General features: G+C 42.5%; 1 protein-coding gene across 1 annotated transcript in view; it reads right to left on the reverse strand.

Moving 5' to 3' along the window:
- The window catches only part of PCOLCE2 (procollagen C-endopeptidase enhancer 2), a 64,953-nt gene that overhangs the window by 26,209 nt on the left and 11,841 nt on the right, over positions 1-26,903 (reverse strand). Inside the window, exons 3-4 of the mRNA XM_037040308.1 lie at positions 7,586-7,841; positions 616-740 (exon numbers count right to left, since the gene is read on the reverse strand). Coding sequence (XP_036896203.1) covers positions 616-740; positions 7,586-7,841 — 381 coding nt within the window. The remainder of the gene's footprint in view (positions 1-615; positions 741-7,585; positions 7,842-26,903) is intronic.

Genomic DNA, 26,903 nt, shown 5'->3' on the forward strand with positions numbered 1-26,903 from the left:
CAGCACAAACTACTGAGCACTGGAACCAAGACATTCTCTGATGATTGTTGTACAGATGAATAATGTTATTTTGGGGAAACCTGCCCAAATTCTATTTTAAAGAACAATGAAAAAAAACCCACCCATAAAGCAGACTAGCTTTTACAGCAGACCACTTGCTCTTTGAAGAGATGTGGTATGTTGGCATTGGCTTTGTCAAAGCGAAGCAGTCAGACTGTTCTCGATTTGGTGACTGGATGGCTATTTTGAGGACGTGATGGGTTTGCCGTGTGAGCAAAGGCTAACCTGAAACATCCATACATGTCCTTGGGGATTTTCATCTTCCCACTGATCGTGGCTGCTGCTTCTAACATCTTCTACAGGGTAAGCAATCTCACGTGAGATTTGCTTACCATTTGCATTTCAAAACCTATTTTGAAAATTGCAGTTATGGAGTAGGAAACTGAGCCCACGACTTTGCAAGTCAAACAGTGCCAAAGCAGCCTGAATCTGAGTCTTCCTATGCCCAGCAGAGCTTTCCTTGCCCTGCATCAGTAGCTCTCGAGAGTTGGGCCCCTCACACTGTCTAGACAATTGACACATGAATGCTTTCTTCACGGTTTCAGGGAATCTCACCTGATTCTTTGGGGCTACAATGTGCCACAAACAAGTGACTCCTGCAGGGTAATCACGGTCTGGCCAGTTGGGGGTTTTAAAGGAGCCGGAAGGTCTTTCAAGGCGTCCTCCACAATACTGATCCCCTGAAGTTATTGAATATGAAAAAAATCCAAGTTTATATCCTCATAGAGGTTATCACAATGCAACCATGAGGAGACTCGGAATTCGGAATGCTAGGTGGTAGTATGGATGTAAAGACAATAATGCTTCAAAGCTCTTCAATTTTCTCTTAAAAATGGTCACAGTCTCTACACACACACACACCCCCCCAAGTGATCTCTGTTACCTGACATATCACATCAGCGCAAGAGAGTAAAGGAGTGGAGTCAGGGCTGTAGCTTCTTTTCTTTCTTTCCTTTTTTCAGACAGGACAAAACATTTAGGCATGCACTCATTCAGAAATCATGCAGGCTCAACAACTGACATAGATTTTAAGAACCCCTCAAGGCAGGGGTATTTGTGAGCAGGGTTAAAATCCATGCCAATGGACAAAATTTGAATTAGCTGGTATAGAAAACTCTACCTAAAATGCTTTAATATTATATACATATTTAATAACTTTAAAAATAATTTGCTTGTGAAAACAATACATGTTTGTAAAATTTCAGCAATACAGAAAAGCATAAAGAAGAAAGTGAAAACTTACACAAAATACCAGCGCCTTAATCTAATCACAGTACAGATTTTACAAATATTATTTCAGACATCACTTAGCATATGGGTTGATCGGTTAACAGTAATAATTTTAGAAAGATATTTTAATACAAAATTCTAAGTTTGATTTTTTACTCAAATTTAACAAACTGAATTGAAATCCAAAACTTACATGGTTTAATGAAATTCTTCTTTAACACAGAAGATGATCGTTCTTAAAGAAATTGATGAATTTTTGAAACAGCACTTTAAAAATTGAGGCTGGAATGATTTCTAAAACTTCTTATTCATGAAATACTTCAAGTATATATGAAGTAAGTAATAATGAACTTCTATGAATCCATCATCCAGTTACAACAATTAGCATCAAATTGTTATTATTATTATTATTATTAATACTGCTATTCAATCCCCACCACCTGCTTTATTATTATTATTATTATTAATAATAATAATTAACAGGTTTGGGGGAGGTAAATTCATATGTTTGAAGTGCACAAATCTTGGCTGTAAACTTTTTAAAACTGGATGTGTCCTGTGAGCCACACTTCAAATGATGATACAGAATCCGTTTCCCACAGAATTCCTGTAGCCCACAGGTGGCAAACACAAGGCCCAAGGGCCAAATCCGGCCCTCCACCTTGTTTTAGCCGGCCCAGCACCTTGTTTCTACCCGGCAGCAATGCCAGGCTCCTAGCCCCTAGTTAAGGAGTAGAAACATTTCTACAGTCTTAAAATTACACTCGGCCCCTTGAAGGCAACTGCGAGGCTGATGTGGCCCCAGTGACAAAGAGTGTGACACCCCTGCTGAGCGTATCCCTTCCCTGTGTCAATCTGCTGACTTTCCACACTGCTCTCCTGAACAATTTCACCTGACCTCAGTTTTACTCTAGCCCTCCATGTAAATGAAGTCACACAGTGTGTACTCTTCTGTGTCTGGTTCTTCCAGCTTAGAACAGCACCCAAGATTCACTCACACAGCCCTGTGTGCTGGTGATCTGTTCCTTTACGTGGCTGAGGAGTACTCCAGTATATGGAAACACCATTGTTTGTTGACCCATTTTCTTGTGGATATGCACTTGGATGTTTTCAGTTTGTATTTTGGGTGAGTAAAGCTGCTAGGAACATTTCTGCACAAATCTCTTTGTGGAATGTATTTTCGTTGCTTTAGCATAAATACCCAGGAGTGCAATTCCTGGGCCAGGAGTAGATGCAGCTGTTTAACCTCATGTGAAACTACTGAAAAATTTTCCCAAGTGGATGTAGCATTTTATACCTGTCAAGGTACGAGCACTCTGGTTGCACTACATCCTCGCCACCACTTGGCGTTTTAGCCAACCTGGTGGGTACGTACTGATATCTCAGTGTGGTTTTAATCTGCACTTCCTGTTAAGGAATGATGCTGAGTACTTTCCATGTACTTATCAGCTATTCATGTATCTTCCTTTGTGAAGTGTCTGTTCAGTTGTGGGCCCATTTTTACATTTATTGGGATCTTTATCTTTTATTGTTGAGTGTATGAGGTTTTTGTTTATTCTGAGTAAAAGTCCTTTATTAGGTATTTCTGCAAACGCTTTCTACTGTTATGTAGGTGCCTATTCATCTGTGTAACAATGTCTTTTTTGTAAGCATTGGTTTTAATTTTACTGATGTTTACATGGTACATATTTTTCCATACTTTTACATTCAAACTATTTTGACTTTGTATTTTTTAAAATATATTTTATTGATTATGCTATTACAGTTGTCCCAATTTTTTCCCCCTTTGCTCTTCTCTGCCCGGTATCCCCACTTCTCTACAGCAATCCCTCCCCCTTAGTTCATGTACATGGGTTGTACATATGAGTTCTTTGGCTTCTCCATTTCCTATACTATTTTAACATCCCCCTGTCTATTTTGTACCTACCAATTATACTTTTTAATCCCTGCACTTTTCCCCCCATCCACCCTTTCCCCTTCCCAGCTGACAACATCCCCCAATGAACTCCGTATCTATGATTCTATTTCTGTTCTGGTTGTTAGCTTAATTTGTTTTGTTTTTTTTAAGATTCAGTTGTTGATAGTTGTGAATTTGTTGCCAGTTTAATGTCCATTTGTTGCTCATTTTGATATTCTTCTGTTTCTTAAATAAGTCCCTTTAACATTTCATATAATAAGGGCTTGGTGATGATGAACTCCTTTAACTTGACCTTATCTGGGAAGCACTTTATCTGCCCTTCCATTCTAAATGAAAGCTTTGCTGGATAGAGTAGTGTAAATTGTAGGTCCTTGACTTTTATCACTTTGATTACTTCTTGCCAGTCCTTTCTTGCCTACAAAGTTTCTTTTGAGAAAGCAGTTGATAGTCTTATAGGAATTCATTTGTAGGTAACTCTGTGCTTTTCTCTTAATGCTTTTAAGATTCTCTCTTTATCTTTAACCTTTGGCATTTTAATTATGATGTGTGTTGGTGTGCTCCTCTTTGGGTCCAATTTGTCTGGAACTCTCTGTGCTTCCTGGACTTGTATGTCTATTTCCTTCACCAAATTAGGGAAGTTTTCTTTCATTATTTTTTCAAATAAGTTTTCAATTTCTTGCTCTTCCTATTCTCCTTCTGGCATCCCTGTGATTTGGATGTTGGTACATTTGGAGATGTCCCCAAGGGTCCTTATACTACCCTCATTTTTAAAAAATTCTTTTTCTTCTTGCTATTTCTGGTTGAATGTTTATTTCTTCCTTATGTTCCAACTTGTTGATTTGAATCCTGGCTTCCTCCCCTCCACTGATGGTTCCCTGTAGATTTTTCTTTTTTTCCTTTAGTGTAACTTTTATTTCTTCCTTTATATTGTTGCCATAATCAAATACTTCTTTGAGCATCCTGATTACCAGTGTTTTTGAACTCTGCATCTAATAGGTTGGTTATTGCCATTCTGTTTAGTTCCTTTTCTGGAGTTTTGTTCTGTTCTTTCATTTGGGCCACATTTCTTTGTCTCCTCAATTTGGCAGCCTCCCTGTGTTTGATTCTGCACATTAGGTAGAGCTGCTTTGACTCCCTGTCTTAGTAGCATGGCCTATTGTAGAAAAGGCACTTGTACATTTTGTAGGGCAGAGCCTTTGGTAATTGAAGAGGTAGAGCAACCTGCTTTACTTTTTTGTGGCTCTGTGGTGGAGGGAGGGTTCAGAGAGGGGATTGTGCTGTTGCCTGGCTTCTGGAGGTTTGCCCAGCACTCACACCTTTTCCAGTCACTTAACCCATTTCCCATGTGTGACTGGCACCCTTCTACCTGTTACCCTGGTGGTGAATCCCAGAGTGGGTGGGTTTGCATATGTTCTAAGTCTGTGTGGGCCCTTTTAGCCAAGTCTTCTGAAAATCTGGCAGTTTCTCCCACTGCCCTAACCCCCGGTGGTTTTTATAGCCAGAAGTTTGGGGGATTTATTTTCCTGGTGCTTGAACCCTGGGCTGGGCAGTCTGGCCTGGGGCTGAGATCACTCACTTCCAAGGAATCCTTCCTAATTTTCATCCACCTTATGTGAATGTGGGATGAACTGTTCCACTGCCCCCTTTCCATGTAACACCATGACCCTCACCCTCCTCCCCATCTGGATGAATGTGACCCCTGTAAATCCTTGGTTGTCGGACTTCCATGCGGCTTGATTTTATAACAGTTCCAGTGTTACTTGTTTTGAGATCTAGTTGTAGTTCTTTCTATAGCTGTGCAAGGTGGCGAAGCATGTCTGCCTTCACCTCCACCTTGACCGGAAGTCCTCAGGACTTTGTATTTCAAGCTCTTTCTTATATACCACATAGTGTTGGCATTTCCTATTTCACCTATTTCAATAATTATGGTCTTCTAATTAAAATATTTAATCCTTTGAATTTAGTGTATTTATTGATATGCTTGAATTTAATGTACCATTTACTATACTGTTCTATTCATCTCAACTTTCTTTTGTTTCATCTGTTCTCTCTTTCCTGCCTTCTTTGAATTGGTTGAATAATTTTAGTACTGCATTTTAATCTTTTCCCTTTTAACTCTAGCTTGCATTTTTAATGGTTACTCCAGTGATTATTACATGCATCTTTAACATATCACATCTGTCTAAAGTCAATATTGTATTTTTCATGTATTGTATATGTGCAATAGTAGAGTTCCATTTACCTCTCCTTTGTTCTAATGTTGTCATATATAGATTTATAGGGTGTACATTATACATGTACATTATACATTCCACAATACAGTGTTAAAGTTTTTGTTTTGTTTTGAAGAGACACACATAAAGTAAGTGAGAGAAGAGAAGAATATGTAGTCATTTACGTTTGCGATCTCCAGTGGCCTTCAACCCTCCCATCACCTTCATTTTATCCTGTGGAGCCGTTTCCCTTCAACTTGAGGAACTTCTTTTACTATTTTTTTTTGTGATGTGAGAGTTTATCTGAAGATGTCTTTATTTTGCTTTCATTTTTGAACTGGCTATAAAATTCTAGATTGACAGCTTTGCCCAGCATTTTAAAAACACTATTCCGCTACCTCTGGATGCCATTGTTGCTGATGAAAAAAAGAAAGTCATAATTCACACCATCTTTCCCTTGTGTGCAATTCGGCTTTTATCTGATTGATTTTAAGATTTTTTCTTTATCTTTAGGTCTCTGGATTTTCATTTCCATAGGCCTACATGTAGCTGCACTTTTATTTATCCTGTTGGGGATGTGTTGATCTTGGTCTATAAAGTGATGTGCTTCCCGAAATTTTGGTGGCTTCAAGCCATTATTTCTTCAGATATTTTTTCTGCACTATTATCACTCTCTTATTCTCTGGGATACAAGTGACACCTGTGCAAGACCACTTGATACTGTGTCACTGGCCTTGGGGACTCTTTCTTGTTAGTATTTTCCCTCCTGGCTATTCAGATTTGATCATTTCTATTCAAACTCAGTGACTCTTCTATCTTCTCCTATCTACTTGTAAACCCATGAGGTAAATTTTAAAATTTCAAAATCGGTATCTTTCAGTTCTAGAATTACCATTTTGTTTTTTTTATAGTTGCTGTTTCTCTTTTGAGATTCTCAGTCTGTTTATTTATTATACATATATTTCCCTTTAAGTCTGAAACATATTTCTAATAGCTGCTTTAAAGTGCTGTGTGCTAATTGCAAGGTCTGAGTTGTTTTGGGGTCAGATTTTGATGACTGCTTCTTTCTTGAATATAGACACACTTTTCTAGTTTCATAACATGACTGGGTAGTAGACATTATGAATGATACATTATAGAGACTCTAGATTCAGTTGTGTTCCTATGAAAAGTAATTTTTGTTCTAGCTGGCATTTAACTTGGCTAGACTCAAGCTCAAAATGTTTCTTTCCGGCAGTGGGCAGCAGCTATAGTGTCTCTCAGTTCTTTCATCTTCCGGCTGGTGCTTCTGTGCCAGGCCAGCTGAGCTCCCCCCCACATACGTAGAATCAGCTGTCAGACGAAGATTAGGGCGGGTTTTGTGTGTACACTTTGTGCCTCAATTCCTCTGTAGTTCCCAGCGAGGATTTCCTCCCAAACAATCTGGTTGCTCTGTCAGCCCCACATTCTGGGCTCTGACATCCCAAACCAGTGCTGTTGCGCTTCAGGCCAAAGCAAGGGCAGATCAGCGAGTGCCCTCGGTCAGAAGGCTGGAAACCCAATAGATCTTGCCTTCTGCAGTTAACTTTCAAGAGCAGAGGTTTCTGTCCTTGGGAGCTCACTTGTACTGACATGAAAACATCACAACACAGTGTTAAATGAAAAGAGAAAGTTGTTAAACAATATGAATGCATGATCCCAGTTACATTTTTAAAAGGCTATTGCAAGAGTGTGTGTGTATACACATATATATGTATATATGTGCATATATATATATATATATATACACACACACACACACATACACATACACACACAGATATATAAACAGAAAGGTATGAGAACCATCAGCCATGGCAATTTCTCAGAGGGGACTAGAATCAGGTGATGGGCCTGATGGGCCTCTGCATGTGTATATGTGTATGCAAACTTCACATTTTTACTCTCTGAATTTCTATAGTTGAACATTTAAAAGAATATATATGGACATCTAAAAAAAAAAGAACTGATTTTTTTATGGTCTCTTGGTGCTTTAGTGGCTCTCTGTTGAGAAAAACTTCTCTTAAAGTTTAAGTTAAAGGAGAAATACATATCAAGTGCCTAGAACACTGTCTGCCACCCAGTAGGCCTTCAGTAGTCATCAGACCCCCTCACCACTATTACTGCCATGAAGTGGAAACAATACCTCTTTCATTCGGTTCGGCGGCCGAGAACGCGGCCATGAAGCCGTTCCCAGCTGTGTTCGCGTCGGAGATCATCTGCACCATCATCTTGTTGCCACTGGACACCAGGGCTGCGGGCCGGAAGGTGCCGCAGAAGCGCCCGATGCGCTGGCCGTTGCTGTGGCCACTGTACACGTCCACGAAGTCGTAGCGGCACAGGCTGTCGCTCTCCAGGTCTATGAACCGGAAATTGAGAACGACAACTTTCCCCTTGGGGACCTGCCAAGAAAAAGCCCAGTTGGAAAACCGTGCCATGAAAACTGCCCGAGGCCTTCATATTCAGTCAATTACTAAAGTGAGCAGATAAAAGCATAACATTCAAGATAATACTTTTTCTTCCCTCAAACCTGAACTAAGCCAGAAAAGATACTCTTCATAAAATATAAGTATCATCTTTGACAAATTCCATAATTCTCTAGGGTACACAGAGTTATTCTTAGGGAATTGATCTCAGCCAAGCTTCAAAATACTGGACCAGCCTTATTAACTCCTGGCATTGCTTACGAAGAACACCGGTGCTGACAGGACGTTAGTGCGCATTTGCGCGCAGTGAAACACTACGGCACCCAGAGATGCTGCGCGGCAGAGAAACATCCGAAATGTCATTTGTCACAAATAATGCAATGGGACAATCTCAACACATGGCATATTTCTAACAAGTTAAAACTGCAGGGATTATTTGACAACTATGCAGCTAATTTATAGATAATTCACTTTGGGTACTAAGAACCCCAGGTCAACTGTGAATACTGGTTACATTAACTCAGAAATCGTTAACCATTCTCTTCTTAAAGTCACTAAGTTCTTGTTTGTTTTCTAGGTGAAAACTTTATCTACCCGGTTGCCCTGAAACACAATGCTCTGATGAAAAAGATGAGCTTTCACTTTCTTACAAAACCTTCTTCACCATAATTTCCCCATATAATTCTTAGGATGCTCCCCTCCTTGTTTCCTGAATAGGTAGGAAAAAGGGGCTAAAAAAGCATTTGGCAGAATTCTTTAAAAAGCCCCATTTCTTTCCCAGTTCATAGTATCTTTTAACTTCTTCAATTAAAATAGTTTAATGATAAAGTCTCAATCAGATGGATTTTACCTTTTAAACTAGATGAGGTCCCTACTGAAGAGCATAAAAATTTTATGCTGTAAAAACTTACAGATGACAAAGGTCAGTGACTTTAAAACGCATACACACACAACCCACAAGCAACACCGGTTGGTTGATATTCATTCTAATGAACTACCACAGACTCGGGAGTCACTAGATGCTTTACCATAAACTCAGCTTCCCTGTGTTGGTGAGTGCAGCGCCCTGACTTTTTTTAACAATAAGAGATGTTTCAGTGCTGTCTAGCCTTGCGTCGGTCACACACCCACCCCAGTGGAGGAAGAGCCACGGAGCAGTCAGAGGGGGGTGTTTCTGCTGTGCCACGGCTGCATTCTTGTTGTTAGGAAGTTTTTTTTTCCTTTCAATTTCATTTTGTATTGGTTTTAGGTGTATAGTGGCTAGACAAACATATACTTTACGAAGTATTTCCTCCATATTTCAGTATCCCAAGTGGCCCTATACATAGTCATTGCAATATTATTGACCATATTCCCTGTGCTGCACTTTACTTGACTATTTTGTAACTGCCAATCTGTACTTCTTAATCTCTTCACCTTTCAACCAGTCCCTCAAGCCCCCTCTCCTCTGGTACCTGCCACTTTTCTCTCTGTGTCTAGGAGTCTGTTTCAGTTTTGTTTATTTTGTTTTTAGACTCCTCATGAGTGAAATCATATGGTATTTAGCTTTCTCTGACTGACTTATTTCACTGAACATCATACCTCTAGGTCCATCCATGATGTCTCAAAAGTTAATATTGCCTTCTTTTTAAAGGCTGACTAATATTCCACTGTATATGCGTACCACGGTTTTGTTGTCCACTCATCTATTGATGGGTACTTAGGTTGCTTCCATAGCTTGGCTATTGTAAATATGCTTCAATGAACATAGGGGTGCATATATTTTTTCAAATTAAGTATTTTGGGTTTCTTCAGATAAATCCCCAGAAGTAGAATTGCTGGGTCATAAGAAAAATCTATTTTTAATTATTTGAAGATACTGGAGGAGCTTATCTTAATGGTGTAAATACCAGAAGTTCCAAAGCCACAGTCTAAGAAACTGATAGCAGTAAATGCAATTTAATTTTGAAACTTTCTCATGAGATATCTGTTATAGAACATCCTTGTTTTCTTGTTTTGTTGTATGCGGTCTCTGTTGTGGAAAATATGATATCATCTGTAACCTTAAATATAAACAGGTTTGCTATGAATCATTAAAAAATTCCCAGCCAAGGAAAACATTTTGAATGAAATTAATTTAATTTGGATTGCCCTTGCATGAATAATAGCTGTTGGTACAAATGCATCGATAAACATTATGGAAAGTAATTCAAAGCTGTGAGTTAGATTTCTAAAAAGAAAGATTTCTAACTCATCTCTAACCCAGAGATGAGTTAGATTTCTAAAAAGGGGGCATGGGGAACGAGGCCTAAGAACAGAGCTTCGTTCTCGGCCACCAAACCGAATGAAAGAGGTATTGTTCCCACTTCATGGCAGTAATAGTGGTAAGGGTGGCTAATGACTACTGAAGGCCTACTGGGTGGCAGACAGTGTTCTAGGCACTTGATATGTATTTCTCCTTTAACTTAAAGTTTAAGAGAAGTTTTTCTCAACAGATGCTCACTCCAGTGTCATCAGCTCTTCAGGATGAGGTCAACCACAACAGAGACTGAATCAGTAAGGAGAAGGCAGCCCTGGATGGGTAGCTCAGTGGATTGATTGCGGTTCAATTCCTAGTCAGGGCACATGCCTGGGTTGCAGGCCAGTTCCCAGCAGGGGACTCATGAGAGGCAACCATACATTGATACTTCTCTCCTTCCCTTCCCCTCTAGAGATAAATAAATAAAATCTTAAAAAAAAATAAGGAGAAGGCAACTAGAAGGTGGCACCTGGAATCCAAGTGAGGGAAGTCCAGAGGAAGGTGAGGATTGAGAAATGATCGCTATGTTTAGCAACCACAGGCCACCAGTTGCTCTGACCAAGACATGTTTGTGGAGCACGGGGAAAAAGCCCAGTAAAAGCAGGATCAAAGTGCAAATGCGGTGAGAGGGACTGGTGATAATAAATGGAGACAAACCTTTCAGGGAGTTGTGCTGGAAGGATAGAGTAACATGGGGGTTACTGGAAGGGGATGTGAGGTCAAGACAGGGTTTTACGATGGGCTATATTAAGGCCTGTCTGCAACCAACAGAAATAGTTCTGTATTTCTGTTGGTTGCGGGACAGAGGAAGAACTGCTGCTGAAATGCTGAGCAGCACAGGGAGATGCCATCTAAGGCGCAGATGCAGGAGGCGCCTCAGAATGAGAGGAGGGAAGGCAGATGCAAGCAGGCTAGTCGGTGAGGTTGTGATGGCATATGAAACTTTTCTCCTGATTTCTTTTTTTTTAAAGGTTTTATTCATTTACTTTCAGAGGGGAAGGGAGGGAGAAAGAGAGGGAGAGAAACATCAGTGTGTGGTTGCCTCCCATGCGCCCCCTACCTGGCCAGCAACCCAGGCATGTGCCCTGACTGGGAATCGAACCTCGATCGTGTGGTTCACAGGCCGGCACTCAGTCCACTGAGCCACACCAGCCAGGGCTCTTCTGATTTCTTTTAAAACAAAGTCATCAGCAGTGAGAGTGGTCCCGAGGACAGCTTTGGGAGTTTGAGAACAGAGGAGAAGGTGGTTAAAGGGACTAGGAAAATATAGGGCTGTCATGCCACATTTGGCTCCCTAGGTGGGGGTGAAGAGCAGGCAGAGAGTTGGATTTAAGCCGTGGTAGATTGGGGGCCAGGAGGGAGGGGTGTTAGCTAAATAAGGACTATGGAAGAAGGGAGGGCAAAGAGAGGTGAGGGTGTAGGCAGGGGAATGGCCATAAAGATGGACCAGAGACTTCAAGCTGCGTAAGGATAGAAATCAGGAGGTGGTGGGGTGAGGACAGTAACAACCTAGACTGTGGTGGAGATAAGGCTGATGACAATGGGGTGGATGGCTGAGGAATGATGAAGGAAAAGCTGTTTGGAGGAGATGAGGTTAAAGGCTCAAAAGGATCATCCACACAGATATTGAAATTGCTGTGACCAATGGCAAGGAAGAATGTGGAAGACAATGAGAGTGAGCCAGGAGCTAAAATTTACGAGGAGTGAGGGAGACTCTCCTGAAGTCTTCAGATGACTCCAACAAGGAGGGGCACAGGGCGGCACAGTCTCGTTTCCCTGCCAACTTCTCAGTTCTTTGACCCTAAGAAAATTCTGTTGATTCATTCTGTTGATTCAGGCTGTTGAAATGAATACAGGCTTTGGGTACTCATCCCCACTGGGATAAATCACTCCTCAGGAGTTCTTTACTTGGTCCCACTGGAATGAAAATGTGAAGCTTCTCCGGGAATGAGACACAGTATATTTGGCAATGGAAACTGGATTTACATCATTGCAATTTTGAACACACGTCGATCCCCAACAACCCCAGCAAAAACTCTTCTGAAGAAGCAGGCAGAGAGGGCTGTGGGTCTGCTGTAACCAGAGACAAATGCCACCTGGCTCTAAAGGCCAAAGAGAAATTCTATAGCAAGTGAGACGCGCACTGCAACACTCTTCACTGTAACAGGGCAGCTGTTCACACTTACGTGAGTCACCAGGACCGTCTGGTGCCGTGTGACGGGAACTTTGCTGACAGTCCCTGCAATGACACTCTGAAGGACTTCGGAAAGCATGTTCTCTGAAGATGACCCTTCCACTCGAAGAATTTACTGTCTATATCCTTGATTTTTCTTTGTTAAAGATGTATTTTAATTATTTTTATATTTTTATTTTTGATTTTAGAGAGAGGGAAGGCATGTGGAGAAAGAGAGGGAGAGAAACATTGATGTGAGAAAGAAACATTGATTGGTTGCCTTCTATAGGTGCCCTGACCCAGGACTGAACCTGCAACCTAAACACATGCTCTGATGAAGAATCGAACTGGCGACCTTTTGCTTTGTGGGATGACTCCCAACCCACTGAGCCAATTCGGCTGGGGCGTTAAGAATATTTTGAAAGTACAGAAATATACACAGATATATAGAGCAATATAATGAACACCTGGGCACCAACAATGCAGAACTGATTATTGTTAACATTTTGTCAACATGTTTTTAAAGTCTCTTTTAATAAAATAAATTAAAATTTTCATGTAAAAATAAGGTTTTCTTTGTCCTCTTTCTCCTTCCTTTCTCAGAAGCAACCACTGTCAGTCACAAATATAGTGGGTTTGCTTCCATAGCAATCAAAATACTTTCATGTACACGTATGTGTATCCATGTAAAGTATACTGTGGTTTTGTTTTTTAAAAAAAAATTAGTGAAAACAGGATAGACTGTATCACCCTACACCCTGAGCATTCGTGAATGTTCTGGGTGAAGAAGATGGAGAAATACAAATTAAAAACACACACACGCAGGGGCTTCACAAGCCATCCCTTCTGCCTGGCACACTTTCCCACCTCTGCCCTTCCCTCCCTCGGGCTCAGGGCCTCAGTTTCCACGTCACCTCTTCCTGGAGGCATCCCCAGACCCCCACTCCGCCTCCCAAGATGGGTTCTGCAAGGTTGGCAGCCTGGCCCTCGGGGCTCTGAGCACGGATGGCTCGGCCCACCTACTCACTGTCAGGTTTTCGTCTGGGAGAACAGGATCCCTTCTGCCTTGTTCCCTGTTGCATCCCAGCCTGTGGACAGTGTGTGGTCTCAAGGTACATCATAAAGGTTTGTTCAGTGCATGAATCATCCGGAGCGAAGGGGAAAACCAGCCTCCGTGCACAAATCCTGGACGAGGAGGCAAGGGCCCCACTCCTGCGGTTCCGGGAGCTCTAAACCCTGCCTGGCAGCAGAGCTCCAGATGGCCACTCTCCTTTCTAAGTCATTCCTTACAAAGTGGAAGATACCTATCTTCCGAGAAACCTGATATTCCAAGTCTCCTGGAAATGCTAACACTTACTGCAGAAACTCAGTTAAGAAGCTTTTTGGTGGCAATTAGACAAAGCTACTGTTTTGTGAGACTATATTGACCAGGGAGTTCATTATCTGCTTGTAGGAAAACAATTCTATGTTCATGTTTTGTTTTTTTAATCAACAGCCAAGCCCTGGGTGAGCCAAAGCTTAGTGCTGCAACAGTGACCTCAGCTCACCCCGCAGCCCCTGGGATGTCCTTGCTGTCACAGGCTAAGGCGCCAAGTCTCTTAAAGCCAGAGCCAGAGCTGCTGCCAGAGAATAAATGGGGGGCCTTGTTTTGAGCTGATGGTTTGTGTTTTCAGGTTACTATAAGCAAAATACAAACACAAGGCCAGCTTCCTCTGTAGGGAGGAGTAGGTTTCTGCAGAAATGGTGGTTTCAAAGCCATTGTTTTAATCGTCTAAGATTCTCCTTTTCTACAAAGAGATTTCGGGGAGAGTAAGCATGCTCTAAAATGTCTACGTACATAAAGTTCAAGAGGTGTGTGATTTCACAACCCCCCCAAATAAAGAGAGAAAGAGAGAAACACACACACACAAACAAACAAACAAGGAAGGAAGAAGGGAAGGAAGGAAGGGAGCCCTTTCTCCCCCCACCCTCCATGTCTGGAAGGAGGGAGGAAACGACCAACCATCCAGCCTGGCCCAGAGGCACCAGTAGATGTTGGGTTACATCCCCTGCTGAAAACTGTCCAAAAGTCTCCCATTGCACTTGGAATAAAATCCTCAATGGTAGTCTCTCACCTGTGTGATGTATATCAGGTGCCATGTATTTTTCTAAGCATATTACACATATTATTCCATTTTATCCCCTACAAGCAACCTTATAAAGTTGATATTATTAGCCCAGTTTGAGTTTATGGGTGAGGAAACTGAGGCACAGAGAGATTGAAGCCCTGCATGACATGACCCCTGATGACCTCTCAGACTTCATCTTTCCCTCCCATACAGCAATTTGTCTCTTCAAGAAACTCTCCAAGCTGGTTTTCCACCTCAGGGCCTTTGCACAGTCTGATTCCTCTGCTTGGCAACTCTAGTCCCTGATAGTCACCTGTCTGCTTCTACCTCACCATGTAGGTCTCAGCTCATGTGTCACCTTTCTAGAGAGGCCTGTCCCTTCAGCGGCATTAGGTCACACAACCATGTTATTTCTCCACAGATTCTTTATCGCCCATGCCTCCACCAGAACGCAAGATCCAGAGATCAGAGCTGTTAGCCAGGCTGTAGCTAGTCCAATGCCTGACTGGTACAGGGGCTCAAAAGTAGTTATTGAAGAAATCACTGGGAACCTTGCTTTAAAAAAACAGTACAGGCCACCACTCCTGCTACTAGCATCTACATTTACGGAACAATGTAAACTCACTCACTGGCGTGGGGCAGGCAGCACCAGTGCCCTTATGGGAAGCGACAGCTCAGAGTGGTTAGAATGACTTACTTAAAGCCACCTGGCAAGGCAGTGGCAGAGGCCAGGCCTCCTGACTTCTGCCCCACCAGGTTTTCTGTGGCATAACTGTGGCAGAGACTGCGGGCATGCTCACCAATTTTGTTTCCTCTTTCCCTGAACACATAGGAAGTCAAGGGTAGACAGCCTCCCTTTTAGCCAGGCTTGGGTACTGGGACTAAGTCCTGAGCAACAGGCTGCAGGTAGAAGTGATGCACCCACCTCTGGGCCCAGCCATCAGGTTTCTGTGGGATCCTTTCGGGGTTTTCTTTGTGCTCCAGTGAGCAGATTCGGTGGATGAAACAAGGGGGTCCTCAGAGACACCGAGCTACACAGGAGTCGGTACGCCCAGACGCACTGCCCAGGAAAGCCAGCCAACCGCCCTGGGCTGGGACATGGGCAAGAAATAACATTTGTCGTGTGGGCCACCGACGTTTGGGAGTTCTTTGCTGTGCACTTCGAGTGAACTACTGTGATTGACCAGTGGATAGTGACATTCACCAGTCATCCTCACCCAGCAGCTCTGGGACAGGCAACAGTGGAGATATCTTCGTTGTTTCGGGGGGTTATAAATTCTATATGAATTACAAGTGTAATATGGCCACCAAAAAAGACACAATCCCAGCCTGCGTGAATAGCAAGAATGACAACAAACTCTTTGGAGCAATCACAAAACTGAGAAAATTCGGTCTCACCGAGGTACGTGCTGCAACTCCAATGGTCCACGCCAAAGTGTGACTGACGTCAACCTCCAGCACCGCTATCACCGCCCCCCAGGACAAGTTGGGGCCACGCTGAGACGCGTGAGAGATGGCACCAGAAGTTTGTAAAAACGTCCACCCTGAGTAGTCGGCTGTTATAATCTCTCAATCTGCATGTACAGGATTATACTTTTTCTGAAGTAAGGGTATTCATTTCGTTAGTTGTGTTTCGTGATTGAAGATTGCAGATAGGTCATGGAAATGAAAGCTAGCCAACTTCGTCTCATCTTTAAAAAATGGAACAAAGCACTTAAGTCATTTTTGGATATTCTTACAATTCTTGAGAAGTTGTCAACATAAGCTAATAGAGCACAGTGTAAATGAGACTGGTGAAGGTTCTTGGAGAAAAAGCCTTGCGCACACGTTGTCTGACGGCGAGGCTAGGGGAGACAGACACTAGGGCCCTTTTCGGCCTACACCCCCCATGTTTTCTTCATATTGACATGTGGGTATGAGTTCTGGAAAGCTTTTATAGGACAAAGTGGATGCCTATGCAATGATCTAAGAAAAAACCTGAATTGACATTTTCAAGAAAATACTTTCATAATCTGTCATTTCTTGAAAAATATTTATTTATTTTTCGGGATAGGGGAAGGGAAGGAAAAAGAGAGGGAGAGAAACATCAATGTGTGATTGCCTCTGGAGTACCTTGCACTACTGGCCCCAAACCAAAGCTTGTGTCCTGACTGGGAATCGAACCAGTGGCCCAGGTCTGCACTTAATCCACTGAGCTACACCAGCCAGGGCCATAATCTGTCATTTCACCTGAGAAATCTGTAATGGATGAAAAACACCAAACTGTATATTTTTAAGGAATGAAGCAAAAAGCCCTTCCCTTCTGAGCTGGGAGAAATCATGGCAAGGTGACAGACACTCTGAAGGTAGCACAGAGGCGAACGTGAGTGGCCGTGCCCCCTTGAGCAGCAGGGCCTACGTGGTAGGGTTGGGTTTCTACAGGAGAGCTAAAATTGGTTTTAAACCTAGCTCTGAGACCCAGAAACTAATGTCCACACTGTATCACCTGAAATAGCCCCACTGGGCTGTAACCGAACACAACCGTCCCTGCCCCTACTCCCAATCGCTGACGCCTGCTCCTTGGAGGCAAGCAGTTCCGTTCTTTCCAGTTTTCTTTGGAATTTACCTCCTCGTTTCTTAACAACATGCTGTGCTGCTACTTCTTGATTTAGTCCTTTAACATTTTATTTTTCTGCCTACTGTTATTTCCTCCATTCCTCATCAAAATTCTGGTTATATCGGTATCCAGGGTTTGCATTACTATGACCACATAAATATTACTCTCTACTGAGCTAATCTGTTACTTTTTTTCTTACATGTTTAATTGTTTTTCCTAGAGCCAATTGTTGCCTTCTTCTTTAAGTTTTCTAGGTGCCTGTTACTCCCACCCCTCTCCATAATGGACAGGCAGGCACTGGCTCTCAGTTCCATCCTGGAATCACCACCATCGGGTCCCCCCATGGGGCCTGGGCTGGCTACTCTCCAGGCTGCTGCACAGCTGGTGGGCTGAGACTTGCTTCTCCAGCAACTTAGGAATTGCCCCCTGGGCTCCTTTATCTTTTTTCTTGCTTGCTTTATTCCCTCATTTTGCTGGAGCTCATCCTTTTGTCATTTTATTACAAAGGGTGTACAGAAATAAAACATGTAAGGTCTTGCATTCTGTGCTCACGTTTGTCTGCCAGTTTGGCAGGGCACAGAACTGTAACTATACAATAACTGTTGCCACAGTTTTTAAGGCATTGTTGCACAGCCTTCCAGCTTCCAATAGGCTGATGTTCTTTTCCTTTGCCCTTTGGTTTCCTCCCTCCAGAAACTTGTCAGATTTTGAACAAAGATGTACCTTGGTGTTTGTCTTCTTCCACTGATTGTACTATTTTTTTTTGATAATTCATTTTTTTCCGTATTTTCTGATCTCTTTTTCTAGAATTCTCATTAGACCAAGACTTCCCGGATATATCCTTGAATTTTCTCATTTTTGCTCTCAGATATTTTATCTCTTCTCCTGTTCTATTTTCTGAGTGTCTTCTTCAAGTTTATCTTGCAGCCTATTAATTTATTTCTATATCAAGTCATTAATTTCCAAGTGCATTTTTATCTTACTGTTTTTTAGCATCCCATTTTTATTTTATGTACACAATTATTTTTTCTTATCTCTCTGAAGATAACAATCATTTTGAAGTTTTCTTCCACTCTTTGCAGTGTCTCTGTTTCCTCAGAGACAATTGGCGTACAAGGCTTTACAGGATCCACCCCATCCTCCCTGCCTGACCTCAGCTTCTACTGCCCACTCTGTGCCCCCTACAGGCCTTCCTGCTGTTCCCAGCGTAGGCCAGGCACAGAAAGCTCCTCCAGGGCACGAGCCTCTGTCTGCTTGGCTCTCTGCTATATTTCAAGTGCCTACATGGTCCTGGTACATGGCAGGTGCTCAGTGAATATGTGTTGCTCAGTCCAATAAGACAATTTCATGGCTTCCCAACCAGCAGGCTTCCTTGTTGCACAATCTAGCACTAAATGGGAGAAAGACCTCGCCTCTTGTTGCATGGCTCCGCAACACAAGTGACCAGTCTGCTTCCTCGGAGCTCTACTTGGACACTGGATACGCATCTTGGGAAGGCATGAAAATCACTATCCAGCCAGAGTCGAGCATCTTCATCAACAGAATGACATTTTACTGTTAGTTCCTCCTCACAAAATGTGAAGAATTCCCCTCAAAATGATGTGCTTTTCTCCAGAAGGTTTATGGCCTACATACAATGAAATACCTAAAACTTAAATGTACTTCATGTGATATTATAATGTTAGTTCACCAAACAGGTCTTCAAAAGTTAAAATAATCATCTAATCTAACCTCTATCATTCAGCCTTACATTACTTACATTTGTATAAGCATTTGTTGGTTCTAAAAAAATTAATATTTTATTAAAGTTAATTAGCTAATATAATATACTCTCTTAGTTTATACTGTTTATCTATCTCCCTGTTCAACTGTTTGCAAGTCCCAATGAAAAACAGTTTTATACATTAATAGCTTTCACGGCCCACGTGAATACCGCAGCATTGAACAACTGCATGTACAAGAAGTCTGAAGGACCTCTACACTTCAGTGGGTGTCAGTGTCGAGTGCATAAGAAGAGCTTCACTCTAGGAAGCATTTGGAATGTTCACCTAGACTGGACAGTAAATACCCAGAAACTGACATGGAATCCGAAGGGTGAGCGACTGTGTGCATGTGTCTGATGCTGTCATGCTGTCTGACTGACTAGTGGTCACTCAGCACAACCACATGGTGTCTGACAACACATAACTGGGGCCAAATAGCAGAGATGGAGCACAACCAAAGACACAGAAGGAGGGACAGAGAAGAGCTCTTTCAACTGCAGCATTCTACAGAGCACAGAACATCACAGAACAAGCCTCCCTCTCTGGAGCTCTTGGTAATGGAAGGACCCTTTTCTGCAGAGATCTGTTGCTTTTGTGCGGTTCTGCCTAGAGGTAGGCAGTGGAGTAATGGCCCCATTCATTAGCTTGTTCATTCATTCACTCGTACATTCTTTCCTTCACTCAAGCATTATCACATGTGTCAAACATTATGTTAGGTCCCTGGAGAGCAGACAACTACAACAAGGTCCTTGCCCTCAGAGCTTTACCGTTTCGTAGAGGCGACACAAGTGAACACCAGGGACCACTGCTGCAATGCAGACACTTCCCAGATGCGGTGGGGACACAGGCAGAGTGGACACCCACGGACACCCACGGATACCCACGCTGCACTGCAGGAGAGAGAGGTGGGCCAGGAAGGCTGTGTGCTAATTCTTTCCTGACTTAATAATCCTATGATTTACTTCTATTTTAAGAAATATAGTGTCATTATTTTCAGATGTATATAGCTAGGATTTATAGAGAATAATGAAACAGTACAATGTGGGGCAAAAGTAGGTTTGTGGTTGTGAGCACACGAAACAGAGTTTATTCTTGTACTACTATTTATTAATTATTGTGCGATTTTCATACAGACAACTGCCCCCACCCTGTATATGCACAGCTAGGATTTGTGGGGATAAATAAAGATATAGATAAGATGTGTGGGGAGTAATAAAACAGATTCACAAGTATAATAATAAAAAACTCACAACTATAATAAAAAAGTATACTATGCATCTTGTGGGCTCACTGTCCAGCTTTATGTGACCCTGGACAAGGTATGCTTAGTTGTAATCACTAAAGAACAGTAACTGAAGGTCCTATTGGCCTGATGCCTGTGCCAGAATCCCCCCTAAAATTCTGGGTGTTTTGGAGCATCTCCGAAGGATGGCTGTGCAGGCCCACCAAACAGTCTGGCCCCCTAGTGACAGGGTTTCTTGCCGTTTCTCTCTTACTCCTGGAAAACAGTTTGGTGGCTCCTCAAAAAGCTAAACAGAATTACCTCATAATGCAGCAATTCCACCCCTGGGTACCCACCCAACGGAACTGAAAGGGACTCAAAAAGACACGTGTACATCAATGTTTACAGTAGCATTAGTAACAAGAGCCAAAGGTAGAAGCAACCCATAAACAGATGAATGGGTAAATAAAATGTGTGCACTGATGGGCGTGTCCTCCAAATCCCCTGAATGGGCCCACAAAGAGGAAGCCCCTCTCTGTTCAAGGGCGCTGTTTCCCTATTCTCCCACGATTCCGCTCCCTCCCATGGTTGCAGCATTGTGAGTGGGGATGAGGAAATAAAATAAAATGGGGATGGAAAATTCCTCCCATCCCTGCATCACTCTGGGACCCAAGGCGGCACTTCTCACAAAAGCAGACCCTTCGGCTGCTCCTGTGCACATCCACAAAGCATCTCTTCCAAGTCAAAACCCAAACAAATCAAACATATGTAGGCAAAGATGCAAACCAAACCCACTACCCTCTCCACAGGAACTAAATCCAGGAACAAAGCTTTTCCACTGATAAACACCTGGAAGATATTTTATACTTTACAGATAATGGACAAGACGCCTCAGAGAGGTTGCTTAACACCACACACGTGCAGGGCGGTGGGGCCCTTCCAACCTCTCCGAGAGCCATTAGCAGGCAGATGTTGGCACCATCCGGGTCCCAGCACAAACGTGACATCATCGCTGTCCATCTCTGTTACATCACCTTGTTTTATTGTCTTCAGGGCACTGATTTCCCACCCACCGAGTTGTGATCTATTGTATTGTCTCTCTTCACCTCTAGAAGGTAAACACCACCAGTGCAAGGACCTTCACTATTATATTCCCAGAATGTAAAACAGGGCCTGACACATAATCAATACCGTAGTCAATAAACATTTCATGAATAAATAATACTTATTATTTTTGAGTTATTTACCCTATGCTAGGCACTGCTTTTAATGCTATACATGTAATAATTAATTTAATGCCCAAATGATTCTATGAGGTAGGGAGCATTATTATTCATATTTTATAGTTGAGGAGACTGGGACACAGAGAGGTTAACTAACAAACTCAAGGTCATACAGCAAGTAAGTAATTGTTCTGGTAATTTATGGCTGCCTCGCAAACCACCCCCAAACGTAGTGGCTTTAAACAATAATGTACTCTTACTTCTTATGGTTTGGTGGGTTCACGGCTCTCTGCTGAGTGTAAGAATTATCATTTATCAGCTGGGCTCAAGCAGTGTGAAGTCTTCACTGGGCTAGTCCTCCAAGATGACTTCTTCACTCACACGCCCGGCTCCTCGACTGGGATGCCTGGAGCAGCCAGAGGCCTGCTGGGCATCCATCTCTCTCCACAAGCCTCTCTACGTCACTAGCATGGGCTTCCACACAGCGTGGGGGTTCTTACATGGCAGCCAGCTTCCTCCAGAGTACACGGTTCAGAAACAACGGCAAACGCTTTCAAATTTCTTATGTCCTGGCCTCAGAACTCCCATACCGTCACTTCTGCCCTGTTGTACCAGTTCCACAGGGCCAGCCCAGATTCAATGTTTGGTAGTAGCGGAAGGTGTGAATACCAGGTGCTGTAGTTACTGGGGCATCATCTTCAGAGATTCATCAGCACAAGGATGGAGTTGGTAACTGAACCCAGGCAGCCTGGCCCCGGAAACTCTGACCCACTCTAACCCACCCTAACATAGTCTAACCCCCCATATCATGCAGTGTCTGTATTGGGAATAAATGAATAAATTCACTACTTAATTTGTATAACTACAGGGGACTCTCCTGGTGATTTGGGGATCCAAAGATGAAGTAAAGACACAGATGAATTAAATTCCATCTCTAAAGGCAGACGATTATTTGCTGTTTTAACTGACAATCCTTTCCCTGCTTCTAAACACACTTGTTTCCAAAGTTAAGGGGCACTCTCGGTTGGTGCTATCGCGGGAGGTGGCTGGTTGAGGCGACATGGCTCACAGAGAAGCAGGGAGGGTTTGGAAACACTTTTGTGGACAAAGTCTTGTAAAATCATAGTCTAAATGAAGAAGGCCCACAGTGAGGGGGGAGGGGTATTTCTAATGGCACTAGCCATGCCCTGAAGGGATTACCCTCCAGCTTGCAGGGTGCTGGCTTGAAGACAAATTCTACACAAACACCACATTTTGATGCCTTATTATAGCCCTGGAAGAGAGGTAAAAAACCATCACTAGCACCATTTATTGAGTGCTTGCTTGCACGAAGCACTGTGCCAAGGGCCTTTCACCTACTACTGCCTTCAGTCCTCACATCACCCCTACAAGGCAGGTCTGACCATGATACCGACTTCAGACAGTTCTGGAAACAGCATCACATTCCTAGGACGTCAGTAAGAGTCTCCAATGCGCATTGTTGGCCTAGTCACTGAGCAATGACACAGGCACAGTCCTCCATGGTGAACTGCCTCCCTGTGCCATTGTCATTTGTGGGACATCTCCCTGACCAGTGAGAACCTACCTGCCTCCTCCAGCCCGAACCCGGGCTGTGGTTTTCCAATCACTTAGTCACTGTACCCAACCCAGCATCGGATCTCTTGTAGGTACTTTAAACATAGTTTTAATGAATTAATAAACGACGATTTCTTCAAAGGTTAACTGTAGCCTAGGTCTTTTAGAAAGTTTGTCTCTAGCCCTGGCTGGTGTGGCTCAGTGGATTGAGTGCCAGACTGCAAACCAAAGGGTCTGTTAGTTGAATTCCCAGTCAGGGAACAAGCCAGGTCCCCAGTAGGGGGCGCACTAGAGGCAACCAGACACTGATGTTTTTCTCCCTCTCCTCCTCCCTCCCTCCCTCCTCCTCTCTCTAAAAATAAATAAATAAAATCTTTTAAAAAAAAGAAAGTGTGTATCTAGCAATCAGACTCCACTCAATTCATTCGTAGGAACATTAAGCAGGAATAGAATCGCCACTGACTTCCCTGGGCCCTTCTTGCCGGCCTGGTCCACGGCTGAGTAAAAGGTCTCTGCCTGTCCCCCACACTCGGGAAACACTATTTTATTATGCGCCACACTTGGGGGGCGGTCCTGGGGGTGAGCGGAAAGAGAGGTGATATTTAGTGGCAGGACTCGTGCGGCTTTAATTCCAACTCCCCACTTCTCTGTGGCTGTTCCATTTATTTTTAGATGTTTGTATTGGTTTTCCAGAGACTTGCCACATTGACTCTCATCTAACAAATGATGGATCTGAAGAGCACTTCTATTCTCCCAGGTTCCTAGCCTAAGAAATTTCAGAGTACCCAAAAGCACTGTTGCCACTGTTGATAAAGCTGCCAAGTGGTGAGGCGCAACTATGTACATTGAAGGGAGTGATTACATTCTCCTGTTGGACCAAGGACCAATAGTCCCAACATAAAACTTCGGAGTGGGAGGAACACGGGGCCAAAAACGCCGGCAGGAGTCCTTTCCTAATTCTTAGCAGAACAATGTGAGGAAGGGAGAGAAATCTTACAGTTCAGGGCCCTGTGAGTATTTCTCTGGTCTCCAGCTTAAAGCAACCAACCCACGAGACCACTCTCTTTTTTCACTGTCAGTAGCTGATATATTTTTTAAAAAGTAGAATCTGCAAATTCATGGAATAACTCAAATTTGCCCGTAATTTCACATCATAACTTGAATGGGCAAGGGATGTGAAAGTAAAAATCAGCCTTTTTAATAATGCATTCTTTAAATCCCGTTAAGTGCCTTCTGAATCTATGTAAGAGAGGACTTTTAAATGTGTTCTCTTTCTGCTCCCTTATTGTAGTCATGTTTCAGGAAAGAATGACTTTTTGGCCATTAACATGTGAAAGAGAATCTCTTTCAGAAAAGAGAGGTACCCAATGAAGATTCTACTTTCATGTTTTCTCATTTTCTTCTCTACTCATTAAGGCTTCTGCCTGAGCAAAGCACTAAAAATACAAGCAGTACAAATAAGCACATTTATAAAACATCAGGTTTTCAATCAATAAAAGCATACTTGATTTCCATGTGAAAAAGCAAAGAAAAACAAAACAAAAACAAGCAGCAGAAGCCTTTTTAAGCAAGGAGAAAATGAACAAATTTAGAAAAAGCTGGACTGAGGCCCCAGCGGGAAAATGTCACCTACTTGCTTATTTATTTGGGATCTATAGTCTCCCTGCTTCCCAGCAGGGTTTGAGGCAGCAAGGAAGATGTTTCAGTTCTTCCACTCTCTCTCTTATCAACTGAAACCTAATTGGGACACCGGTAGTGTCATAAGAATCACAAGTCCCTGAATTACACTCTGTCAATGAAAAGACGAAACAAAAAACCCAGCTAGAGCGCTCTTGTCCTAATCACGCAGACCCCAAGCCTGGGCTAGCAGACCTTCTCTGTTAATCACATCTACCTTCACTGCAGAGTCAGATGGAAATTGTATCAACTCAAGCACGAAGTTAAATGATTATTCAGGCAACCGACCTAACTGAGCCCAGTGCCACAATGTACACATACATTTTTTAAAAACCCCATAGCTAGGTTGTAATTTAAATCTTCATATAATTCCAAATCCTGCATGCAGTTTAAAGCCAGGAAATAAGTGTTTAAGGCCAAATTTCCATTCCCCTATATCTCCTCCTGCTGTGGTTACGTCAGGCAAATAATAGTCACAGAGCCCCTTGCTAGGTCCTTAGGTATAATTGACTTAAATATTGAGTTCCTGTCTAAATTCGCTATTTGTTTCCTCAAATTATACACCTTGTACTGATCTTCCTAGAACGTCACTACATGTTTCAATCTTTGCACAACCCCATGCCCCACCATTGATGAATTTCTTCTTATGAAGCCACACAGAGGTTATTTTGAAGACAAAAATCTCATCATATTTTAATTTATCATTTCTTTAAACTAAATACGAATATCATTTAAATTTAACCAGGCTTTTTGGAACATGGATTTGATAGGATGACTTTAACATACATTACTAACAAAATTACTCCCAAGGCAATGGTACATAATTGCCTGTTAAGCACATTTGGAAATATCAAGGAATGTATAGTAAATAGCTCTGTGAAATCAATCAAAGGGCATAGAAACAATTTCTCAAGTCTTAGAGTAGTGTAGATGTAAAATGGGTCATAATATCTTTTACTATGTGCATGAGGAAATAAATATATTCATCTTAAACAGTTTAAGACTCTTAATAATTTAAATTTAAATTTTTCAATACTTAAAACTACTTACATTGAGCATGATAATTATTTGCACACATAACTAGTACTGATTTTCTTGTTTACTCCTTACCAGGCTCACTGGTAAGTGAGGTAATACCTTACTCCCAGAAGACAGAAATTATGCCTTGTCTTTTTTGCCCCCTAGACCAACCCAATGCTTAGTACATAGTAGGTACTCAATAAGTATTCAGTGAATGTTATGCTAAATAAGTGCATAACAGTGCATTTACATCACTTAGTCAGAAATTTTGTGTTAATCTTTTCATACCAATTGTAAGCATGACCATAATAGGCAAGATATAAGTTCTTTAAACCTCAGTTTCCCCACCTGTGAAGTGGGCATATTAATGTATGTCCCACTGATTTTACAGAATTGGGTGCAAATGACATGATATAATATATTTGAAGTGTGGAACCAGAGAAAGAAAATAGATACTAGAAAGGGCTCCCAGTGGCTAACTGGGCTCAAAGCAAAACAACACACACACAAAAACAGAACCTAGCAGCCATTTCTACATACAGACCTATCATGCCAACTGCACTTCAGGGAGCAGCCTGAACTGAAGATCCTGGTTCCAGCCAGCTGAGCCAGCCCTTATAAAGAAGTTCCTGGAATCCTATTTCAACCAATAGGACTGAGAATCCTCAGCTAATCAGAGCTGCTACCTCCTCATCAGCTTCTTCACCCACCAATCAGAGAAGCTCCATTCTGACCAACCAGAACAATCTAGTTAGATTTTGGAACAATCTAACTGCAAGAATTTAGAGTCCTCATTTGCATGATGACAGACCAATCAAGGACCAGGTAAGTCAGCTCCCCCTGGCTCAGAGAGGAGCACTTTCCCTTTCCACTGAAAACTGTTTCCACACCAGGAGCTGAAACACTGGAGATTAAACACCACACCACAGAACAGAGGGAAGAGCAGAGCAGACTGGCACAGAGCAAAGAAAACCAGCGAGGAGCTGAGCAGAGCAGTCTAGCCCAAGAGGGGCCACATCCTGGCCCCAGAGCCACATCACGGCTGTGCTCTTTTCACAGCCACGCTGTGTCACAGTTAAGCTGTGCCACAGTGGTCCTGTTTTCACAGCCTTGCTGGATCACAGTGAGCTGTGTGGCACTGAATAGAGTCTCTTTCTTCAGCACACCCCAAATGGGGAATTATCACTGGCACTGAGTTGGCACCAAAACCATCAGTTGACAGAAGGAATGCTGAAAATCATACACATTATCACGTTAGGTCCATGAGCTGTACAATAACTGGTATATCTGATTCCAGCTGAAGAGAAAAAAATAGGTAGTTATCAAAATGACAGCATACATGCTTCCTGGGGAATCCGAACATCTACATATGACAGTTTATGCCTTTTCCCTTCTGCATGAAT

This window comes from Sturnira hondurensis, unplaced genomic scaffold (assembly GCF_014824575.4).
Source record: "Sturnira hondurensis isolate 20B ecotype Veracruz unplaced genomic scaffold, ASM1482457v3 Scaffold0000396, whole genome shotgun sequence".
NCBI classification, from domain to species: domain Eukaryota; kingdom Metazoa; phylum Chordata; class Mammalia; order Chiroptera; family Phyllostomidae; genus Sturnira; species Sturnira hondurensis.